This window comes from Tupaia chinensis, unplaced genomic scaffold (assembly GCF_000334495.1).
Source record: "Tupaia chinensis unplaced genomic scaffold, TupChi_1.0 Scaffold141399_1, whole genome shotgun sequence".
NCBI classification, from domain to species: domain Eukaryota; kingdom Metazoa; phylum Chordata; class Mammalia; order Scandentia; family Tupaiidae; genus Tupaia; species Tupaia belangeri.
Genome location: NW_006201261.1, coordinates 555,819 through 580,849, shown reverse-complemented (window position 1 = coordinate 580,849; position 25,031 = coordinate 555,819). Strand labels below are relative to the sequence as shown.

The window sequence follows — 25,031 nt, the reverse complement described above, 5'->3', positions numbered from 1 at the left end:
TGATGACTCTAGGTGTGCAGAAAAGGTCCCCAGGCAAGCCCTTCTGGTCGTCTGGGCTCACTTACATGGGTTCGCACCATCGGCCACGATCAGCATGCGCAGTGAGCTGAGGCTGATGTCTCTCTGACCCCGCTGAGCTAGGAGAGACCAGTGCATATCACGGGACTTCACCAGCGCGGCCTGGGCTGCAGAGAAAGGGTGGCATAGGCGCCGTCATATCAGGAAGAGGGCAGGCACCCTCAAACCCCTATAGACACGTGCACTTCATCCCCGTGGAGGTACAGGTGCACAGAAAGAGACACAGGTCACATACTCTGTTTGTATGAGCCTAATGCACCCCAACCCTTTTTCCTGACAAACCAACTCAGACCCACAGCCAACTTTATGTTCCCCTAAGCTCTAAGTCACGCTTTCCATCTATCTGTTGTGCCTCACTTTGTGCCTCCTCGAATTGCTGGCCTGGTTTTGCAATGCTCCATAGCTCCTGCAGCCCTGTCACCTGGCCGGCCATATGCTAGATCTGAATGGGTAGACTCAGTCCTAAATCTTGGCCACGTACTGACTAGTATGTGGTACCCAGCACCTTCTAACCAGGCTTCAGTATAAAAGTAGATAAACAGCTGCCACCTCGATGCTGCTCTGAGCTGGTGTACCAGCACCAACAGAGAGCTCCAAGTAGCGCAGGTACACTCACTCCAGGTGAGTAGCCAAAGCAAGTTAGGGCCTCAAGGGCTGGTGCAAGTGTACTGAGCTAGCAGACACAGAGGGTCCCAGAATCACCTGGACCATAAGGCTGGGAAATGAGGAGAGTAGGGTGCAAACCCCCAGATGGTCTTATCTCACTACATCTCATCCCACCCATCATGGGCCAATGCATCTGAACAAACGGCTTTGCTACCTGTGCCTTTAAAAGTCCTAAATTCAAATGAAACCATCTTAAATATACTAAGATTAGGAAAATGGATGCAATCATAGAGAAAATTTCAAGAGAATAAAATCAGGAGCCCATGGCCCCACAAATGTTAAGTCCTCTGCAAGTGGCTGCCCCATCTCGCACACTTGAGTGTGGTCAGACTGTGGTAGCCCACAGGGCAGGGCCACAAGTGGGCAAGAATGCAGCATACATCCTATGGCTCCTCAGCTCCCAGCTACCGTTCCACTTGTCAGTTTTTTTTCCCCCCTAATGGCCAAAGACCATTTTGATCAGCCAAACGATGGCAGCATATCTGTACCTTTGTAAGAACACACTTTCTGGATCCAGGACAGTGGGTTGACTTTCATCAGTGCGTATGGGATGCTGACCACATGCATCCTGTTCATGACGCTCTGCAGGAAGAACAAACCTGCTTAGGGCCAGGTGAACTGAGCCAGGTCAGAAGAAGCAACACAAAACCACAGGCCTCACGCGGTATCCCAAGCATAGACTGGAGCTCGTCTCTCGGTATGAAACGTTAGCAGCCCCTGTTCCAGTAATTAGCCATTAGCAAACAACACTCACTGTTAGCACTCCATGCCACAGACCAGCATCCCTTTTGAAATCCAGCACGTTTGTTAATGTTTCAGCTGAAAGTGGACAAAGAAGGTTAAACCACTAAGAAATTCTCTTCACAAGCTCTGTGCATTTTCTGAGAAATGCTGAGATGAGTACATCAATGGCACATAAGCTTTAGGAAACAAAGCATTTCCAAATACCAAGCACCAATTAAGTAATAATCTTGTTTTCTATTCAGGTTACTACAAAAACATGAGAAGGTCATATAACTTTGGATTGAAATAAAGAACTATGCTGATCACTAATCTGAAAACATAAGGATCACCATATTCTTAAGAAAATATAAGATGTTATTACATATTTTTCATCAAATGTTTTGATTAGAAAGTCTTTTTTCACAACCAATAGGTGAGGGTGAGGAATGGTCATAGACAGTCCTACTTCTCAACTTTACACCCAGATTCCCCAGTTCATATATCCAGAAGCTGGGGCCCTGCATCTTCTTGCCCGAAAAGCTGGTGGCTGTGTCCTCCTTTGGAAAGTTGCTCCTTGCCTCTGCTATTTGCTTGCCTAAAGGTGGGGTGAGACGAGGCTGATGCAGTTTAGGGAGCTGGAGTAGATGGGTCCTGCAGACTCCTAATACAGAATCCCAAGCCCAGTGCCCATGGAGGCCTGGCTCTCACCTTGATCCAGGCAGAGGACAGAGCTTGGAGCTGTGGGGAGACCCAGTTCCCCACCAAAGGCCGTAGTCCCCAGTCAGACCATGGAGAAAGACCCAAAATGGAATGGTTGAGGTGTGGTCTGCGTGCTAAAAAATGCTGTTTTATTCTGAATAATACAACTATAAACACCCTCTGTTAGTTAAAGAACCCAAATTATAGGTAATATACATAAGATTAGTATTGGATCCGAAGAGAAGGAAAATTATAGAACTTTATTGTATAGGTCAACTTTTTAAAATTAAGAAAGTCCTTGATAATACCTGAATTCCCTTCCCAAATTTCCACTAAATTTTTTTAGCTGTACCCTAAAGAAACCCCTTGCTTTTAAATATCCGTATTTTAGATATTTAAACATATCATTCAATTTTGTTTTCTAGTATCCAATTCCAGTATTGCAATGTAAGAAAACTATCATGAATAATTATCATTATTTCACTTTTTAAAATAATACTTGTGGGCTGCCTTTATGGCCTGGTTGTTAAGGCAGCTGGATCCCACATGGTTGAAAATGCAGTTCAAATTTTGACCCCATCAGCCTGCAAAACAAGGCATGTGTGTATGCATGCCCCAAATCCTGACAGGGTAAAGAAATGGAAAAGAAAGGATTACAGCATGAGTGTAACCCACTGGGGAATTCTTTCTTCCGCTCTCTCTCTCTGATGTGTGCACATGCCCTCTGACAAAACTTTTTAAAAACAGATAAATAAAATATAATGATACTTCTTACATTTTACCTCATAAATATATACACATATCTATCGATTTAAAATAGCATTAACTAAACAGTTCATTTAAAATGTTTCTCTAAATATCTGATATTTAATAGTAAATACCAGGAGATGGCCTGTCACCCCAGTGATTCTTCTTGTGTAAGAGACATGCATGACAGCTTAAGCCACAACAGTCATAGAAAATAGTAAAAAACTATGTCCTAATGAGTGCTTCCCACATTTTTTGATGCACTGTGGTGCCTTTCAACATATTACCATTAAAATGAGCCTCCTGGGCTCTCTGTGAACCTACTCCTAGGTACATAAGAATGGTGCCTGCTGGGTTGTGCTCCTGGAAGTCAAATTATACATGTAAATTTACTGGAAAGAACCTGGAGTGAGCCACCTGGGCTCTGCTAAGAGATATCTACACCTGCCACATGTGAATTTACTGAAAATTGCCCTGAGTGGCTGTCTAAGCACTGCTGAGAGACCTGCACCACCAGTGCAACATGGCCACAGGAAGCAGTTCCAGGACTGATGGCTGTGTCTTCTTCCTTGGTATGACTTGATTAAAGGGCAAAGGCACTATTCAGAGGTGGAGGTGGCAACACAGCCACAGTTTCTGGGAGGAAGTCAGGTATGCAGGAACCTGTACAGGCTGCAAAGGAAGAGCTGTTGCCTGCATGCCGAGTGCCCTTACCTTCCGTGTAGCCGCACGCCTGGGTCAGAGCCCGGCACTGGGCCAGCAGGGATGCATGGGTCACTGTGACCCCCACTGTGCTGCCTTCTTTACTGGTTTTATACTGAAAGATTTCAAGAAAAAAACATTGAGTAATAGTTATAGAGGCCACAGAAGACAGAATGGAGGTTGACAGAATCTTAAAAAGTAGCAGCTATCTGTTCTCATTAGGCCCCAGTGTACTTCACAACTGGGTGCTCAAGGGGACACTGGATGAAGCCCTGGGCATCTAGGGCAGGCACTTGAGACAACAGTGAACCTGGGCTCCATCATAATTGTCTGTATCCCCAGGGGCCAGTTAAGACAGCATTAGGTCAGGACCAGCAGATGGCGAAATGGTTACATTGCTGGACTCCCATGTAGTCTACTGCAGTTTGAGTCTCAGACCCGATGGCTTAAAATTCACACTGGGCGCGTGTAAATGCGTGCCCAAAATCCTGACAGGAGAATGGAGGAGGGGATTGCAGTGTGGCCATCCCCCCCAGGGTGATTTCTTGCTTTCTGTCTATCTCTCCAGCAAGTGCACACGCCCTATAGCAAACCTCTCTCTTAAAAAAGAAAGAAAGCATTAGGTCAGAATGAGGGCAAGGAGAACTGGAGGAAGGTTCTGAGACACTATATTTCTGGAGCAGAGATAAAACATAAGGAGAACTCTGGGGCTGGCAGATGGTATGCTGGTTAAGGCACTGGACTCCCACATAGCTGACCATGGTTCAAGTCCTGAACCAGGTGACCTGCTTTCTTACTTTCCCACTTTCTCTCTCACTCTGTCCCTCTCTGGTCAAATTAAAATAAGTAGGTAAGTAAATAAATAAATAAAGTTAAATAAAATAATTCTTAAAACATAAACAAAAACAACATGAGAACTCTTAGCTTAAAATTACAAAATAAAACAAAACAAAACAATGGTAGAGCAGCTGATGTTCTAGGAGAAACAAGACCTGAGCCTGTGGCACCTGGCTCTGTACATTCTTGCCAGGAGCAGTTATTACCTCAATGTAGGCAGTCCCTGCCCCTGTGTCTTGAGCCAGAGGAAGCCAGTCCTTGGGAGGTTTGGCCAGGTGCTTCCCATCAATCACCAACCAGGCGAGTGGGGGCCAACCTGTGACAGCACAGACAGGGAACATGTGCATCTGGAGCTCAAAGCCTATGCGTCCAGCACCAGGTATTCGCAAATGAGCAATAAGGGACTGAGAGCTCGCCTCTGGTCCTTTCCATTTAAACTGGTGCTCAGGCCAGTGGCTACCATGCTGGACAGGACAGGTTGAGATATGTAACGACATAAAAACTGAGATTCACCAAGGCCCTGAACACAGTATCACTGTTGAAAAAGGCCCTTCTCATCCTCTATAATGTTTAATTGCTGGAACACTTTGCAGGGGTGGGGATGGGGGTGGAGGCTCACAGTTCAACTAAAACCACAGTCAGAATCCCGACCCCTCTGCCCTGAGAGGTCTCCTTACCTTTGAAAGTCGCCACCTCTCCAGTCTGTGCCTTGGGTAGGCCCTTCTGACAAGCATCTGTGGTCAGGGCCAGGGTGACTCCACAGCTGCCTAACAGAAACCCCACCTGCTGGCTGCCCGAATCCTGCAGAAAACAGCAACAGGGAAGGGGTGTTCACAGGGTTTCCACAGTCAGTGGGCTCCAGTAGCAGGGCATGCACAGAGAACTGAGCTTTTACTCCCCCCCACCACCACCATTCCATCTAAAACTTCTAGAACAATTCAGTCCTACTATTGGTACATAGTACCAATGCCCATCATTGTCGCTGGTACATAAAACATTTTCATGGAAATTGTTCAAGAAAATGAAGTATTGTTTTTAAGTTTAAAAGATGTTTTTGCAGTGAAATACAAAGTTTTGCATAATGGGCTAATTTCTCAAACTTTATTCTTGCAAATGACACTTAGAAGTATTTTAATAAACTCTAGAAACAGTAGCATTGAAATTTTTATTGAATCATATTTGAAATTTACAAATAAATCTGGGGAGGCCTGATATGTAACAACAATATTAACTATGTCTACACAGAATACGTACTTCCTTTTAGTTATGTCTTCTTTTATTATGTTCCACAGCAAAGTTCTGTTCTTTTTTTTTTAAGTTCGACAGATCTCTACTATCTTTCCTAAGAATCACTATATTAAAATACCTACTCATTATACCATCCTTGAGATATGCTGATTTTGTTTTGTTTTGTTTTAAAGTCTTTGCCACAGGGCATGTGCAGTCACCAAAGAGAGACAGAGAGAGACAATGAAGGAAAGGGAAATGAGAAATCACCTCCCAGAGGGAATGGCCACACTGCAATCCCTTCTCCATTCTCCTGGGATTTTGAACATGCAAGCACATTGCATCTGACATGATTTTTAAGCTACCAGGTCCAAGAATCGAAATGCAGTAGGCCACGTGGGAGTCTAGTTTCTTAACCATTATGTCACCTTCTGGACTCAAGATATGCTGGTTTTATTTACAAGCTCTACTTTTGGGATTCTTAAATATGTGTTGTTGATAATGTTCATAGTAACTGCTTGAACACTGGGATAGAATGACATAAAACCATATTTCTAAATACTTGCCTAGACTACTACTAAAATGTTATCTTTTCTGTAATCATTGATATTATATCTAAACTTGCTACAACATCAGTAAACTCCCCACTTTAATAATAGATCAGCAACAAAAACTATCTACATGAATGTGAGCAGAAATGTATGATCCATCTTGTTTATTCAAAACTGCCACTGAGAAGTGAGCAGTATATATCTCTCTATAGATATGTATTTATTCTTGAAAAATGAAAATTATCAATAAATATATTGTTTATAAGAAAAATTCAACCAAATCTTATAAAATCAGAAATTATATTCATTAGAGGAAAAAGATTCTCATCATTGTTGATGTTGGAAAATTCAAACAGGTGGCAGGACAGCTCAGCTTCACCTAGTGAGAGTGTACTATGGGACTATCCCTGCCATGCTGTCCTGGGCACCCCGTCATCTCCAAGATGGGTGAAAAAGAGTGTACTCAGACACAACTGCATCCAGTTTCCCCTGAAGTCCTACCCACTCAGCTGCCACTATTCTCTCCTCTGTCAGAATAGCCACTTGTTACTGCACATGACCACTGCGTTCACACATCAAGCTCAGGACAGGACTGTGGGGTGTTAGCCCCGGGCTGGCTGAGCTCACTACCTTTCTTGTTAATGGCACTTCTATGGGAACAGGAACCAGCTCTGCCAGGAGGCACCCATAAAATGCAACCATGAACATCACCGGGTCACTATTTGGAAACACGAGCGCCACCTACAAGAACACAAAGAAAAACCATGAAATCTACTTGGAATGATTGAGTCTTTTCAACTTTTAGATAAAGTCTCTACTGATCAGATGGAACTCAGACATTTTAGATTTTCTTATAATTTTCTAAATTTAGTTCAGAAAATCGAATTTGGGGATTAATTCTTGGTCCTTAAATTTCCTCATTCTTGTAACTTATTTTTATTTTTAGAGATTTTTGCTATAGGGCACATGTGCTCACTGGAGAGACAGAGAAGCAGAAAGCAAGAAACGAACCCCCCAGAGGGAATGGCTACAGCCCAATCCTTTCTCCTCTATTTTCCTCTTGGAATCTTGGGCACATACACACACATCCCTAGTGTGAGTGTAAGCCATTGGGTCTGGGACTCGAACCCTGTTGGCCATGTGGGAGTCCAGCAACATAACCACTATACCATATAGTGGTTCTGTCATTCATGTTTTTAATGACTGGTTTTTAGGTCGAGGCACATATGCAATGAAGCAATAGCAAATTTCTGGGATGAAAGGGAGTTTCCAAGGTTCTAGCTGTGTGATCTAGATCCAGTTTCCACCTGTGCTGACCATCACCTCCCGTCACCTTCAGCAACATTAAAAATGGGCAAGGAATACAATTACATCTAAAACAATAGCTTCTGGGGGAAAAAAAAGCGAACACCAATTTTTTAAAAAGAATTATTTATTTTATTTTTTATTATTATTAATTTTTTATTTGACTAGAGAGAAACAGAGAGAGTGAGAGAAAGGGAAAGTGAGAAAGCAAGCCTCCAGGTCCAAGACTTTACCCAAGGTCAGCCATGTGGGAATCCAGCACCTTAACCACCATGCCACCTGCTGGTTCTAGCACCAATGTTTTAATTGTAAACATCTTCCACTCAAGACATATGCGTCTAGGGAGGAGAAGACAGCCAAGAGGGACATAGTCCAACTCCCCAGTCCTCCCTGATCATCATGCTGCCACTGTTTGATTTGGAAGCTTTCCTTTGTCTCACATTTAAATTTTTATCAAAATCTGTAAAAATACAGGAATTAAAATGACAAAAGTACTAATGAAACAATACTTGTGTTCCATCCTTACCTACTCTCCAAATCAACCACTTGTAAAACATTTTAGATCTTTCTTTTACTATTTATTCTTATATTTTTCTTTAAGAATTATTTTCCTTAATTTTTAAATTTATTATTATTTTTTAATTTGACCAGAGAGAGACAGAGATGAAACATGAGAAAGCAAACTGGCAGGTCTGGGACGCAAACTGTTAGACCACATGGAAATCCAGCGTCCTAATCACCACACCACATGCGACCCCCAATTCTTATGTTTTTAAAATTATGTTTACACTGCTAATTTCCTTTTTAAAAATATTTAGCTACCTACTTTACCTCCTGTCATTGTAGAGAACTATTCAGCCCCCTTGTATTCTTCATCCTTTCTCTTCTTCTAACATCTCAATTTCCACTTTTTTAAATGATGTCTGGTTAAATTAAAAGCAATTTATAAAATTAAAGTTTTGTAAGTTCTCAAAATTATAATAATTGCACTTGAAACCTTAGGTGATAAGTCAGGACAGTATTTAACTGAGGAGACTTTGCACAGGGCCTTTGAGAGCACAGGACAACAGAGAACCAATAGCCCTCATTTACATTGTTTCTGTACTTGAGGCCTGGAAACTCAGCTTCTAACAAATTTTTGAAAAAGGCACAGCTTTCCTTCCAAAGTTGGTTTTTACAGTGGCTATCCCAAAAGTGTAACCTTGACACTAGATGTCCAGTATGGAAAAAACATGTCTAGGGAATTTGTTAGAAAGAGCTGTATTTATTCCCTTTTATATAGTATCACAGAAGGCTGGATTTGCCCCCATGTCTGATAACTAAAACTCATTACTTACAACTGTGTCAATCTTTTTATTACTAACCCAACTATGTAGATTCTTTTGCAAGCTGAAGTGTCTGAAGTCTTCATCTTGTAAATTTTTTTTTTTAAAAGAAACACAAACCAGTGATTCTGAGATGCACTCTAAAATACTGCATAAATCAGGGATTCTCCAGGCTTATTCTAAACCACATCATGACATACCTTACTACTGGTTACATCTTGGCACCTTCTCATACTGTCTACATCTTGGCACCCTTCTACTGTTTATATTCTTGCCACACGGTTCCTTTCTTTCGGATAGCAACAGCTACTGCCATGCATACTTTGTTTTCTATGTACATACTACCTAACTAGTCTACACGCTCCACAGCTGGATCAAATACCCACTAAATACAATTTCCCAAATAATCATCCACTGAGGTGATACTGCTGCTGATCATGCCACTCCCATCCTGAGGTCTCAGTTCCTGTCCTAGCTGGGTTGTTCCTTGGCCTGCTGCCACTGGTCACCCTAGTACTCTCACTTTTCTGTTTAGAACTCAGTTACTCACTTGGCTGAAGTCTATTCTCTAGGAACATGACAAGAAAGAATGCTTGCAAGACAAATTTTGTGTCCTGTATAATGGGGTCTCCTAGAAATTCATGGAAAATATGTATTATAAAAAATGCACAGATTTAAATTTTTTTGTACAACCAAAATAAACTTGAACTTTGATTCTATTTTTCCATAAGCTTTTTGATGTCTTAATATGGTCATGCCATCCCCACATTTGTTGAGCCTCTAAGAATAGAACTACAAGTTAAAAATCATAGTCTCTCTGACTTTTTGAAGCACCATTCCACTCTTTTCCAGTTTTACTACAGAGAAGTCCCAAAGCCACTGTGATTGCTGGCCCATTGTAAATGTCTGACTTTTTTCCTTCTGGAAGTTTTGAGATTCTTTTCTGTATCCCTGGCATTAAGAATATGTACTAAGCTCTCATGTGGGTCTCTTGTGAATACTGAGTATGCACGCCCTCTATGTCAGACTCACACCCTGTATTACTACTATCATTTAATGTTTTCTACTTCCTGCCCTCCTTTCAGATATTAGGCTTTCTCAGTCAAGTCTCTAATTTTGTCCTATTTCCCTCCTTCTTCTTGTAAGAGATGAGAAGTCTTTCCTACTAGCATCTTTTTCTTGATTTATAGAATAACCTCCTTATCTCAGATCTCCGGGGATATTAACACTAACTTTTAGAAAATGAGTTTTCAGAGTCTAGCTTTTCTCAAGATGTGTTTCTTCTTCCCTCGCTCTCTCCTTTCTTTCTCTCTCTGCTTTCCTTTTCTTTCTCTTTTGGTTGTTTTCTCTCATGTTAAAATTTTCCCTTTACATGTTCTTGGCTACCAGTTCATATTAATGAGTGAGACACTGACAGTGTTAAGAGAAGTCACTGTTGGCTTGTTAACCTGCATTTCGTTCTCAGGTAATCTGCCTGAGGTGACCTTCTCACCTAGAGATTTCCTGGTATCAAGCTGATTTTCACCTGTTCTGCTTTCCACTCTGGACCATCTGCTGTCTCTGGGTCACTCAGTCTGGTTCAGCTTGCCTGCTGCAGCACTGTCCAATGTAACTTTCTAGATGATGGAAATGCTCTATCTTCACGCCACCAAAGAGAGCACCTAACAACTACATGTGGCTACCGAGCCCTTGAAATGTGGCTCATACAACTGATGAACTGAACTTTAGATTTTATTTAATTTTGGCTTACTGAAATAGCCCCATATGGCTACTAACCATATAGCACACTGAGAGGTAAGAGATAAGCCTCTAGGTCCCTCTGTGTTCTAGTCTGACAGGTAAGAGGAGGTTGCCTTGCTGCATGGGAAAGGGAAGGAAGTAAATACAAAGCACACAGAATTTCAAAGAAAGGTTAAATATTAACTAAAAAAAATCTAAGCTTCATACATTACTTATAAATATCAACATATAGGAAGTCAAATAGAAAAGAAGCTGAAGAGCCACTGGATGGGCAATGAGGGAGAAGAGGAAGAACAATAATTTTTCTTTACTTCACAAACTTTTTCTGTATTTAATTTTTTTTCATAGCTGACTTTAAATTCCTTGTATTAATACCATAATTCAAACCAACTCATAGAGCACTGGTTTCAATGAGAGGGGTTGAAAGCCTCTGTCTTGCTGGCTCCAGGAAAGTTATGTCTCAGTACTTACTCTGTCTCCAGGGTTAAGCAGTGGCTCGTTCTTACTAGTCAGCTTATTAAGCAGAGTGTAAGCTAGTTTTAAACTCCGACTCCAAAGTTTGCCTGAAATAAAATAAAAATACTAAGCAATGTAAACATAACAAACTCAATTATGAGTTAACATATTGTTAGTGTTTAGGTTTTTGCTATAGGCATGTGTGCTCACCTGAGAGAGACAGAAAGAGAGAGGGTAAGTGAGAAGTCACTCCCTAAGAGAGATGGCCATGCTGCAATCCCCTCTCCTGCTGGCCCCTCCCCCTGTAGACTGTAGATTTTTTTTTTTTCTGTTTTTTTTTTTTTTTTTTGGAGAGGTTTTTGATATAAGGCGTGTGCTCACCAGAAAGACAGAGAGAGACAGAAAGCGAGAAATCATCCCCTAGGGGGGATGGCCAGGCCGCAATCCCTTCTCTTTCATTTTCCTCTCGGGATCTTGGGCATGCATGCTCATGTGCCCAGTGTGAGTGTAAGCCACTGGGTCCAGGACTCGAGCTGCTGCGGTTGACTACATGGGAGTTCACGACATATCCATTCTGCTGACTGCTGGTCCCGCCCCTATAGTTTTTTTTGGAAAGAGAGATTTTTGTTATAGGGCGTGTGTGGTTGCTGGAGAGACAGAGAAACAGAAAGCAAAAAATCACCCCCAGAGGGGATGGCCACACTGCAATCTCTTCTCCATTTTCCTCTTGGGATTTTAAGCTGCTGGGTCCGGGACTCACACCATGGTCGATTATGTGAGAGTCCAGTGATGTAACCATTACATCATCTGCTGGTCCCCCACCATAATTAACATTTTAATACTGCATTCATACTACCACATAACACACCATTATGCTATTAGTTGACAGTTTCCAACTAGTAAATATTCTACACAATGCTGAAATGAATATCATTCCTATCTCTGAGAACAACTTAGATTTATTTTACTTAATGCAAAACTAAAACAAGATTTTAGGACCAGCTAGGGGGCATGGTGGTTAAGGTGGCTGGCTCCCACTTGGCTGCTACATGGTTCAAGTCCCAGGCCCAGCAGCTTAAAAAACATGCTGGGCACATGTGTATGCATACTCAAAATTTCAAGAGGAGAATGAAGGAAAAAGGACTATGGGTGATTTCTCACTTTCCCTCTATCTCTCTGTCCCTCCAGCAAGTGCATGCACCCTACAGCAAAACTAAAAACAATAATAACAGTAAAAACCAGGATTTTGGGACCAGCAGGTGGCATAATGGTTAGGTTGCTGGACTCCCTCCCACATAGTTGGCCGCAGTTTGAGTCCCAGAATCAGTGGCTTAAACATCATGCTGGGTACATGTGCATGCATGCCTGAAATCCAGAGAGAAGAATGGAGGAGAAGGGATTATTGTGTGACCATCCCTCCTGGGAGGTGATTTCTCACTTTTTGTCTCTCTGTCTCTCCGTCTTTCTGGAGAGTACACACACCCTGTAGCAAAAAACTCTCTCTAAAACAAAAACAAAAACAAAAACCCCCAAGATTTTATTGCAGAAAACTTAGAATATCAGAATATGTATATATGTACACTTGACCTCTGATAACATGGGATTTGAACCACATGGGCCCACTTAACTGTAAAGGTTTTGTAATAAACATATTGGAGAATACAGGACAGTACCATAAATGTATTTTCTTTTTCTTATGATTTTCTTAATAACATTTTCTTTTCTCTAGCTCGCTTCATAGTAAGGATACAGTAGGTAATACCTGTAACATACAAAAATACATGCTCATCAATTGTTTCTGTTACTGGTAAGGCATCCAGTCATCAGTAGGCTTTTAGTAGACTCCTTAGGGTTATTTGCAACTTTATATCCTTTGTTCTCAGAATTGAATAAAAAGAATCACTGTGTCTGAGCAACCCTGGAAAACTACTTATTTTTCCATAAAAGTGTTTTTCCAGGCTGCTCACTCAAATTTGTACATAAAATAAACCATTAATTACTATTTCTGTGGAGCTTTATTATTTCTGTCAACAACCAGTCGCAGTTTGAGCAGTCATGTCCTCTAAATGAATGCTCAAATTTCATCAGGTGCCACAATGTAAAATAAATGAGGGGGAAAAAAAACTCATTCGGGACCAGCAGTTGGTGTAATGGCTGTGTTGCTGGACTCCCACATAGTCAACCGCGGTTCGCGTCCCGGACCTGGTGGCTTAAACTCACACCGGGCATGTGTGTGTGCGTGCCCAAGATCCCGAGAGGAGAATGGAGGAGAAGGGATTGCAGTGTGGTCATCCCCCCTGGGGGGTGATTTCTCGCTTCTGTCTCTCTGTCTCTCTCTATCTTTCTGGTGAGCACATGCACCCTATAGCAAAAACCTCTCAAAAAAACAAAAACAAAAAACCAAACCCATTCAACTCAAAACAGTTTTATCCTATTATAAAACATGCATTCAAGATGCTAATAATGGTACCAGCAGATGGCGTAATGGTCATGTCACAGGGCTCCTGTGTAGTTGACCATGGTTCAAGTCTCAGACCTGGTGGCTTAAAACTTACACTGGGCATGTGTGTGTGCATGCCCAAAATCCCGAGAAGAGAATGGAGAAGAAGGAATTGTTGCATGGCCATCCCCACCAGGAGGTGATTTCTCACTTTCTGTCTCTCTTGAGTGTGCACACATCCTAAAGCAAAATATTCTCTCTCTAAAAAAATAAAATAAAAATACAAAGACATTAATAATTATAATACAGAATGGTTTCCAAGCCAAATTCAACAAAAAATAATGCACCAAGACCAAGCCAGTTGTCTCCCAGTAATGAAGATTTGCCACATTAGCAGAATAAAGGTGAGAAATAAAAATCATCTTGATAGAAGAAAATTTAAACAATTTAACTCATAATTTTAAAATGATTTCAAATGATTTTAAAAATCCTTACTAAACTCAGAATGAAAAGAAACAAACCACCTTAATGTGATAGGGGTGTCTTTTAGGATCCAAGAGGAAAAGTCCTGATGGCCAGACCTTCTGATGGAAGAGTCTAGGACACCAACCTTCAGTATTTCACTGAAAGTCTTGGCCAGTGCAAGTGTGGAGGGCAACTGTAAATGAAACTGCCATTATTTACAGATGACATGATTGGGTATCTATGAATCTTCTATCACTGAATTTAATAAGGCTGCAGGCAAAATCAATATGCAAACATCATTTAATTTCTTTTTTTTTTAAAAAAAGAATTATTTATTTATTTCACATGAGTTTTGCCAGAGAAAGACAGAGAGAGTGAGAGATGGAGAGTTAGAAAGCAAGCTGCCAGGTCCATGACTCAAACCACGGTAGACCATGTGGGAATTTCAGCGTCTTCACCACCATGCCACCCACTGACCCCAACATCATTTAATTTCTAAATACTTACAATAAAAACTTTAATGATACTATTTACACCAAGGTTAAACATACATAGTGAATACCCAAGACTAAGTATCACAGAAAATATGCAAAGACTTCACATAAAAAAGTATAAAACATTGAGGGACCAGCAGTTAGCGTAATGGCGGTGTCACTGGACTCCCACGTAGTCAACTGCGGTTCACGTCCTGGACCTGGTGGCTTAAACTCACGCTGGGCGCTTGTGCGTGCGTGCCCAAGATCCCGAGAGGAGAATGGAGGAGAAGAGATTGTGGTGTGGCCATCCACCCTGGGGGGTGATTTCTCGCTTTCTGTCTCTGTGTCTCTCTCTGTCTGTCTGGCGAGTGCACGCACCCTATAGTAAAACTTCTCCAAAAAAAAAAAAGAAAAAAAAATATAAAACACTGAGAGGGCAGCTTAAAACTCACACCAGGTGCATGTGCGTGAGTGCCCAAAATTCTGAGAGAAGAAGGGATTGCAGCATGGCCATCCTCACTGGAGGGTGATTTCTCACTTTCTGTCTCTCTGCCTCTGTCTCTTAAGCGAGCACAAGTCCCCTGTAGCAAAAATATCTCTCTCTCTTAAAAAACAAAAATTACTGAGAAAGTGAAAAAGACTGGAATGAATAGAGAGATTCTGTCCAAGGGTAGAAGACTCAGAAATTCAGAGGTATTAATACTGCTCAAACTGATTTACAGCAATGGTAATCAACATCCCAACTGGCGTGTTGACACCGAAGAAGTTAATACTCAAACTCACCCAGAATACAAAAAAGCAAGAATAGCTAAGATACTCTGAAGAAGAAGACAAGATGGAAAGACTTCTTACAGAGGTAAAGACATTATAAAACTATGGTAATTAAGAGAGTGTGGTCTAGACAAAAATCAGGTGGCCTGGTAGTTAAGGTGTTGAATTCGCACTTGGCTGATGGTCCAAATCTCAGACCAGGTGGCTTGAAAATCATGCTGGGTGCATGTGCATACACACCCCAAATCCTAGCAGGAGAGTAGACTGCAGCGTGGTCAACACCCCAGGGGGTGATTTCTCACTTTCTCTCTCTGCTCTCTGTCTCTCTCTGGTGAGTGCGCACACCCTCTGGCAGAAACCTTCAAAAAAAAAGAGTGTGTAGTTTAGGCACAAGGAGAGAAAATAAATCAATGGAATAAAATGGAGAACTGCAAAAAGGTCCTCGCCTGTGTAGACAACTCACCATACAACCCAGAGCTGCTGAAGCTGGGACATGAACCCATTTTCTTGGGAACAGGGATGATTTTTCTTTTTTTTCTTTTTGGAGAGGTTTTAGCTATAGGGCATGTGTAATCGCCAGAAAGACAGAGAGAGACAGAGAGAGACAGAAAGCAAGAAATCACCCCTCAGGGGGAATGGCCACACGCAATCCCTTCTTCTCCATTCTCCTCTCAGGATCTTGGGCATGCATGCACACGCGCCCAGCGTGAGTTTAAGCCACCGGGTCTGGGACTCGAACCGTGGTCAACTACGTGGGAGTCCAGCAACATAGCCATTACGCTAACTGCTAGTCCCAGGGATGATTTTTCTTGAAAAACTGACTTGAGACCCACCCCCACATCACACACAAAAACACATTCCAGGCTGATGGAAGCTCTAAGTATGAATGATGAAAACAATAAAACTTCCCCAAGCTAAGAGAATAATTATAATCTATATCTAAGGAAAGAACCTTATAGAAAGAAAGAAAAAAAAAAAAGCACAAACCATAAAGAAAAAAAGGTAAGCCTGAATGAACTTCTGTCCACTCAGCTGTCGGTGTGAAGTAGAAAGCTAGGCCTACCATAGGGGAGAGGCTTGCAGCACAGCTCTGAAGGAGGACTGTTACTCAGACCATAAAAATCTCGACAAACAGGGCCAGCCAGTGATGTGCCAGTTGGGACAGCTGGATCCTACATGGCTGACTGCATGCTTTGAGTCCCTCACCAGCAGCTTAAAAAACATGCCAGGTGCATGTGTGTGCATGCGTGCCCAAAATCCCAAGAGGAGAATGAAAGAGAAGAAACTGCGGCATGGTCATACCCCCTGGACGGTGCTTTCCCACTTCCCTCTCTGTCTCTCAGGCAAGTGTACTTATCCTATAGCAAATAAAAAGTAAAATGCCTACATTCACTCAAGAGAATCACATAAAAATGTTCATGACAACACTAGACACAACAGTCCCAAAGTAGATACAGCCCCAAGTTCATCCACTGGAGACTACACAGATAAGCTCTGGTATATTCTTACAATAAATAATGCTCATCAATGTGAAAAAACTAACAACAGCATCACACAAACTCATGGATTTGTTTCACACGCTCAGCAAATAAATGCAGACACTCAGGAAAAAAACCTTTCACGTTAGAATCCTGTTTACATAAAACTTAAAAACAGGTTAGCCAGCAGTGTGAGTAGTCAGGAAATGGTTCCCTTTGTGTGGAAGGGGGACAGAGTCTGGAGACCTGGCACACTTCAGCTCTGAGTACTGTTTACAGAAAGCACTCACTCTGTGGAGCCCATCCATTGTACAGATGCTCACAAACTGTGTCACACACAAACACAATATGGAATCAAAAGATGCCAAACACAAAAACTACATACTGAATGATTCCACTCATACAAAATAAGACAAAACTAAACTGCCTTGATCCAAATGCACACGGGATATTTGAAATGCTTACATGCTCAAAACTGAAGTGGCGGTGATCACCACTGGTCAGTGAGTGGCTCCCTCTAGTGGAGGAGAGGTTACAGGAAATGAGGCAGTGTTCCACTTTACTAGCATTTGTGCTGGAATCTGAGGGATTTGTGGTATAGTCATTCACTATATGTCTGTGTTATAGTACATGGGTAGTATTTACAGCTAAGCCAGAAGCACAAATGCTTTCTTAACACTTACCATAGGTGAGGGTGTAGATGGCCTTCCCAGTTGTATCCAAGGCAGTCAGACAGGGAGCTTTGGGCTGTGTTGTGCCCCACTGCTGTAGGGCAGCCAGCAGAGACGGAGGCCAGGGAGTCCCCACAGCCACAGGCTCCCCTTTCAGCACTACCATCTCATTTCCCTCAGGCTTCGGCTGATATGGATCAGGTTGCTGAACTGTAAGGAAAATCAAAGTTAAAAATCAACATTTCAAAGTGTATATGCACACATTCTATTTTAAAGCATTCATTATTTATTATTATTTAGATTTTTTGCTGTAAGGCACATGTGCTTGCCAGAGAGAAAGAGAAATGAAAAGTGAGAAACCACCCCCCCCTCCAAATGGGGATAGCCATACCACAGTCCCTTCTTCTTCATTCTCTTCTTGGGATTTGGACCTACACATTCATGTGTCTGGCATGATTTTCAAGGCACCAGGTCCAAGATTTGAACCGTGGTTGGCTACATGGGAGTCTAGTGCCTTAACCACCATCCCACCTGCTGGTCCCCATAATTTTGTTTTTCAATCCCAACTGTAAAAAGCTTATAATAATTTATTTACGTTTCTTTATCACTACCATCGTCACAGACTAACAACTGAAAGAGTCAATCGAGAGTAATGGCTTTGAAACAGTTAAAAACAACCCACAGCCTCACACGGCACAGGTGACCTCTCTCTAATTTGACCTATGCCACCATTTTTGGTACAGATTTTGCTTTAAGATGCATGTGCTCATGGGAGAGAGAGAGAGACAGACAGACAGTGAGAGGGAAAGTGAGAAATCATCCTCCAGGGTGATTTATTCTCCTCCCAGGATCTTGGGCATGCATGCACACACCGCTGGTATGAGTTTCAAGCCATCGGGCCTAGGACTCAAACCATGATTGGCCATGTGGGAGTCCAGCAATGTAACCACTAAGCCATCTGCTGGTCCCAGCCTGTGGCACCTTTAACACCCCACAACCTCAGCCCAGTAGCCATAATAACCACTTTCCCAGCCGGGGAAGAGATCCTAGGGACCATCCATACAGGATGAAAGTGAACAGAACCACTTCAGCGTAAGCATCGGAATGACCACCACTATGTTGAAAGAAAAAGAATAAAGTAGTATCTATTTTGAGTGGCTATGTAACGAAAACATGCCCAGCCAATAAGAGAGGCTGCTCTAAGAAGCTATGATATCACTGGACTCTGAGTTTGAAAGCCAGGTGAAACAATGTCCTAAAATCATGGCTAATCCTCAGGTACAAAGGAGACACCGGGCTGGCCTACTGTCAGCAACACCCCATGAAAGGGGTAAAGGGGTCAGTCTGTAGTCTAATGGTTAAGGTGGCTGGATCCTACATGACCAACCATAGATGGAATTCCGGACCCGGTGGCTTGAAAAACACACAGGGCACATGTATGTGTGTGCCTAAAATCCTAGAAGGAGGGAGAAATGGAGGAAAAGGGATTGTGGTGTGACTATGTCCCACTGGAGGTGCTTTCTTATTTTTTTCTCTATCTCTGGTGAATGCACACACCCTCTGGCAAAATTAAAAAAAAAATATTCTCACTTTATCTCTCACTGTCTCTATCTTTCTTTCTCTCTGGCAAACACATGTGCCCTAAGACAAAAACCTCTTTAAAAAAAACCTTTTTAATTTGTTGCTCATATTGAAGCAACTTAGCATTTTCCTAATCAGATGCATAGGAAAATGCTAAGTTGCTTCAATATGAGCAACATGGGACCAGCAGTTAGCGTAATGGCTATGTCACTAGAGTCCCATGTAGTAGGCCACAGTTCAAGTCCTGGACCCGGTGGCTTAAACTCACGCTGGGCACGTGTGCGCGCGTGCCCAAGATCCTGGGAGGAGAATAGAGGAGAAGGGACTGCGGCATGGCCATCCCCCCTGGGGGGTGACTTCTCATTTTCTATTTCTCTGTCTCTGTCTGTCTGGCGAGCGTACGCGCCCTGTAGCAAAAACCTCTTCAAAAAAAAAATATATATATATATGTGAGCAACAAATTTTCTACCTGCTTAAATAGAGTCAAAAGTCATGTGTGATTCTAAATGTACAGTCATACAGAGTGACCACAGAGTATGGAGAAAAGAGAACAGGGACCAGCAGTTAGCGTAATGGCTGTCACTGAACTCCCATGTAGTCGACCGCGGTTCAAGTCTCAGACTCGGGGGCTTAAACTCATGCCGGGTGCGTACATGTGCGTGCCCCAGATGCTGAGAGAATGGAGGAGAAGGACTGCAGCGTGGCCATCCCCCATGGGGGCTGATTTCTTGCTTTCTGTCTTTCTGTCTCTGTCTCTCTGGCGAGTGCACATGCCCTGTAGTGAAAACCTCTCCAAAGGGGGAAAAAAAGAGAGAGAATAGTACAATGTAATAGCAATAACCCATGTCTGATGCACGTTTGCCTAGGCCTCCAAAACTCATGGCCACCTGTTCCCACAAATTTAAAAGCTGAGAGTGAGAGAACTCTTTACCTTCCAACAATTCCTCAAAATCGTCCACAAAAAACTCTTTCAGTGGAGGGCGCTTTGGCCTCTTCAGGGTGTTCAGAAGCTGCTGGATCTTGGAGGACACTCTGCTGTTCACAGGAACCCCTGTCAAGAGAAGAATGGAGGGGCTGTGAGGTGCCAGAGTGTTGTGCCCTCTGAAGAAGGGGACACAGGCATGAACAAACCCTATAAATCCAGCCATGCACCAGCCCCACTGGACAGTCACCTGGAATTTGTTCATTCATTTTAAAATTTATTTTATTTCTTAATTATAGATAATTGTGCATCTTTGTGAGATACAACATGGTTTTCCAAAGCATGCATACTGTGTGATAATAAAATCAAGGATATTAGCATATTCATCGTCTTCAGCAAACAACATTACATTATGTTGTGCATGTTTGATTTCTGTTTTTCATTTTTTTTGGCACTATATATAAATAAGATTGGCAATGGCCCTTTTTTACTGTTGTGGTATAGCAGCCCATGATCTGTTTGCCTTGTTTATATGATTAACAAGCATTTGTTGAATGCCTTCCAGAAAGCTTCTTCTTTTTTTTTGGAGAGGTTTTTGCTATAGGGCACTTGTGCTTGCCAGAAAGACAGGGAGAGACAGAGACAGGAAGTGAGAAATCACCCCCCAGGGGGATGGACACGCTGCAATCCCTTCTCCGCCATTCTCCTCTTGAGATCTTGGGAATGCACATACACGTGCCTGGAGTGAGTTTAAGCCTCCGGGTCCAGGACTTGAACTGCAGTTAACTACATGGAAGTCCAGTGACATAGCCATTACGCTGACTGCTGGTCCCATCCAAGAAGCTTGTTCTAAGCAAGTGTTTTTTTTTTTTTTTTTTTTTAAGGAATTATTTTTTTAAATAATTATTTATAAATTTTATTTATTCATTCATTTTTTAAAAAAATTTGACCAGAGAGAGGAAGTGTGACAGGGAGACAGAGAGAGAGGGAAAGTGAGAAAACAAGCCACCAGGTCAGGAACTCAAACCATGGTTAGCCATGTGGGAGTGTCCAGCATCTTAACCACCAGACCTAACCTGCCATTTCCAAGAATTATTTTATTTAACTTTATTTAGTTATTCATTCATCTGTTTTAATTTGATCAGAGAGGGACAGAGTGAGAAAGAAAGAGAGAGAGAGAGAGAGAGAGAGAGAGAGAAAGTGAGAAAGCAAGCCACTAGATCCGGGACTCAAACTGGGGTCAACCATGTGGGAGTCCAGCGCCTCTAATCATCACCACATCACCTGCAGGCCCCAGGAAGTAGTTTTAAAAGTGGTCCAAGGAGAGGCCAGCAGGTGGCATGGTGGTTGAGGGCACTGGACTCCTACATAGCCAACCATGGTTTAAATCCCAGACCTGGCAGCTTGCTTTCTCACATTTTCTCTCTCTCTCTTACTCTGTCCCTCTCTGGTCAAATTTAATTAATTAATCAATTAATTAAAATAAATAAATAAATGAAGTTAAATAAAATAATTCTTAAAAAATAAAAGCAGTCCAGGGATCCCAAGAGGAAAACCCTTTCAGAGAGTTCGTGAGGTGGGGACCATTCCATGGCAATGTCATAGTATCAGTGCTTGTTCACTCTCCTCTGCAGTTTTTCAGAGGCCACACATTTGTGATACCATAACAGACTAATGTGGCCTAGATTTCTCCAGGCCATGAAACACACTGATAAAAGTAGCAAACAAGCCTGTTCTCACTAGACATTTGATGTGGAAAATATTTTTCATGAGTATGTGCTATATATGTTAACATGTAATGAGTTTATCATTGCTATTTCCAAATTAAGTATATCTTTTAAAAATGTTTGTTTTTTTTTAACAGTTTTTTGTTATAAGGCATGTGCACTCCCCAGAGAAAGAGAGAGAGACTAAAAGTGAAAAATCCGCCTCCCCAGGGGTGATGGTCACACAGCAGTCCTTTCTCCTTTAGTCTCCCCTTGTGATTTTGGGCATGCACGCACGTGTACCCGGCGTGAGTTTTAATTCACTAGGTCCAGGACTCAAACTGTGGTCCACTACGTTGGAGTCCAATGACATAACCATTATGCCATCTGCTGGTCCTCAGAATTTTTAGTTTTAATTTCTTGTATGGTGAATAAGCACCAAGAGAATTCATACAAACAAAAAGCTAATATCTTCAGTAACTATGAAGAAACCGCTCCAAGAGACAGAAAGTCAACAAGAAAGATAAGATCCTGCCCTCAAATGATTCATCAAAATCGAGCAAAACTATACATGCATGTGTAGGAAACATCCTGAGGTGGTGAGCTGCCATAACCCATCAGGCACTATGGTAGACCAGGAGCAAGGAGGGCTGCTGTGCCCAAGCTCCACCCAAAGGGAGAGCCGAGCTGACCCCACCTACGGCAAGTGTGCTGGTTAACGCTGCAACTGCTGGTAGCGCTTTTCCCCTCCAGTTACAATCCCAGTCTAGAATCAAGTACTGCCTTTATTTGTCAGGACCCTTTAGTCCTTTAGTCTAGAACATTCCCACAGTCTTTGTCCTTTATAACAGTGATATTTAGAAGGAGTGTGGTTCCTCTTTTTTATTAAGTAGAATGTATTTTTATTTTGAATTTGCTTGAAATGTTCTCATGATTTGATTGGATGAAATACCCCCAGAATATCATGTCCAGAGATGTCAGTGTCCATCTGCCTCCGGGTAATGCTGATTTCATCCCCCAAAGTTTTGACCGACATCTTTACCATATTGCTATTCTTTTCTTGTGTGACTAATTAAACAATGTTTGAGAAGATACTTCAAGACTATGTGAGTATCTTGATCATCACCAAACCTACTCCCTGGATTTAACAGCCATTGAATCCTTGCCAGGATCAACTTTTACTGAGATGGATGCAAAATAATTTTCGAGCTTGGGCACTCTATTTACATTTACAAGGCAGCACTCGGCATTTTGCATCTCTCTCTCTTTCTTCTTTCACAATTCACACTGGGTATCCTCTTCCACAGTGAGGATCTGGGTCCCAGCACAAAGCTCTGGTGCTGGAGGCCATCATCTGCCCAAGCCCTCTCCGGGGTGCTCCACCCACCACAGTGAAAAGCAAACCTACGACCAGATCTAGGATGGCGGCCAGCAGGAGGCTGATGAAGGAGCTTGAAGAAATCCACAAATGTAGGGAAGCAGCAGTTAGCGTAATAGCTATGTCGCTGGACTCCCACATAGTCGACCGCGGTTCGCGTCCCAGATCCGGTGGCTTAAACTCACTCCGGGCGCGTGTGCATGCGTGCCCAAGATCCCGAGAGGAGAATGGAGAAGAAGGGATTGCAGCGTGACCATCCCCCCTGGGGGGTGATTTCTCGCTTTCTGTCTCTATGTCTCTGTCTGTCTGGTGAGCGCATGCGCCCTATAGCAAAAATCTCTCCAAAAAGAAAAAAAAATCCACAACTGTAGAATGAAAAACTTCGGTAACATCCAGGTTAATGAAATTAATTTATTGACTTGGCAAAGGCTTATTGTTCTTGACAATCCTTCACATGACAAGGGGGCCTTCAGAATCTAAATCAACTTTCCAGCAGAGTATCCATTCAAACCACTGAAGATCACATTTAAAACAAAGATCACCCAAACATTGATGAAAAGGGGCAGGTCTGTCTGCCAGTAATTAGTGCTGAAAACTGGAAGCCAGCTACCAAAACTGACCAAATAATCCAGTCCCTCATAGCACTGGTGAACGACCCCCAACCCAAGTACTTCCTCCAGGCTGACCTAGTTGAAGAATACTGAGGACTGTAAGAAATTCTGTAGGAACACTAAAGAGTTTACAAAGAAATATGGGGAAAAGCGACCTGTAGACCAAAATCTGCCATGACTGATTCCAGCAAGTGTGAGCAGAGACCCTGAGAGCAGTCTATTCAGACACCCCGCAAAGCAGGACTCTGTGGAAAATTGACACATGCCACTGCCTGCCATTTGTGTGTGGCAGTTACTAACTTTCTACAGTTTTCTTAATCAAAAGTGGTCTAGGTAAACTGTAAAGAAAGGTCTAAAAATGAAAGATGGTCTAAAAAAAGTAAAAAGAAAAGCAAACTTGCTAACAGGAGCTTGGCATGTGTCTGCTGTTCTTTTCGCCTGGTCCTGTCCAAGGCTGAACACAGTGCTCACAGCTCACTCACCTCAGCTCCTTACCCACCATCCCCCAGTATGGCCATGGTATGCATTTGAAATACAACTGTGCTCATTTGTTTCCAACTGTTTTCAGTTTTAGAAATTTCTCCCTCCCCATTCTTTATGTTTTGAACATGCAGAATATTAACGAACCTGAAAAATTAAAAACTATGTACAAACTCAAAGAAATGCTATTCCTTTCTGTGCTCCTTCCCCCACCTCCAGAAGGTGACCAATATCATTGTATTCTGGTTTCCTTCCTGTTTCCTTCTACAAAGAAGAGAAGACACATGCATGATTTATTATTCTCCCCACATTTTCTCACAGAAAATGTGGTAGACTATAAATGTTCTTTTACCCTTTATAACATCTGAAAAATCACCTCATTATAGCCAATTAAGATCTTTCTCATCCATTTTGATAGCTGCCAAGTCTTCCACAGTGTGAATGTACTAGCTTTATTCAACCAATTTGTGCAGCTTGGGTAATAACATAGTTTACAGTTTATTGCTATTAAAAACAGTGCTGCAACATCTAATCGTATGCACATGTATTTCTTTATTTTTGTGGTGTGTGTTCAGGGTAAAATACCAGATTGATATTGCTAGGACTGAAGGTAAGTATATGTATTGATTTTATCAATTTCCAAAGGGGTTGAACTACTTTGCACTCCTACCACTAATATGTATTTCTTTAATTATGAAAAAGGATGACTATTAAAGAGCCATTTTTTATCTATTTTTGTAAACTGCCTATTTGCTTTTTCACTGCCCATTTTACTATAACAAAAGTCAGCAAACTTTTTTTTAAAAGGCTAGACAGTAAATATTTGGTCTTGAGGGAGGCACAATTTCTGTCACACTTACTGAACTCTGATATAGTAGCACGAAAGCAGCCATATGAAAATACTACACCAAAAGTTATATACTTTTGATATATGTGCACTGAATACTCCCTTAATGGTCCAAATGGATCAAGTATCTGCAGTGCTTGATGTGGATT

General features: G+C 42.1%; 1 protein-coding gene across 1 annotated transcript in view; it reads right to left on the bottom strand.

The window, feature by feature from the left end:
- Window positions 1–25,031, bottom strand: part of DIP2A (DIP2 acetate--CoA ligase A) — a gene marked incomplete at its 5' end in the record, with an annotated part of 115,678 nt that overhangs the window by 41,661 nt on the left and 48,986 nt on the right. The window contains 10 exon segments of the mRNA XM_014581963.2: window positions 66–185; window positions 1,233–1,326; window positions 1,499–1,563; window positions 3,628–3,730; window positions 4,659–4,768; window positions 5,130–5,253; window positions 6,861–6,971; window positions 11,072–11,163; window positions 17,370–17,567; window positions 19,870–19,989. Coding sequence (XP_014437449.1) covers window positions 66–185; window positions 1,233–1,326; window positions 1,499–1,563; window positions 3,628–3,730; window positions 4,659–4,768; window positions 5,130–5,253; window positions 6,861–6,971; window positions 11,072–11,163; window positions 17,370–17,567; window positions 19,870–19,989 — 1,137 coding nt within the window.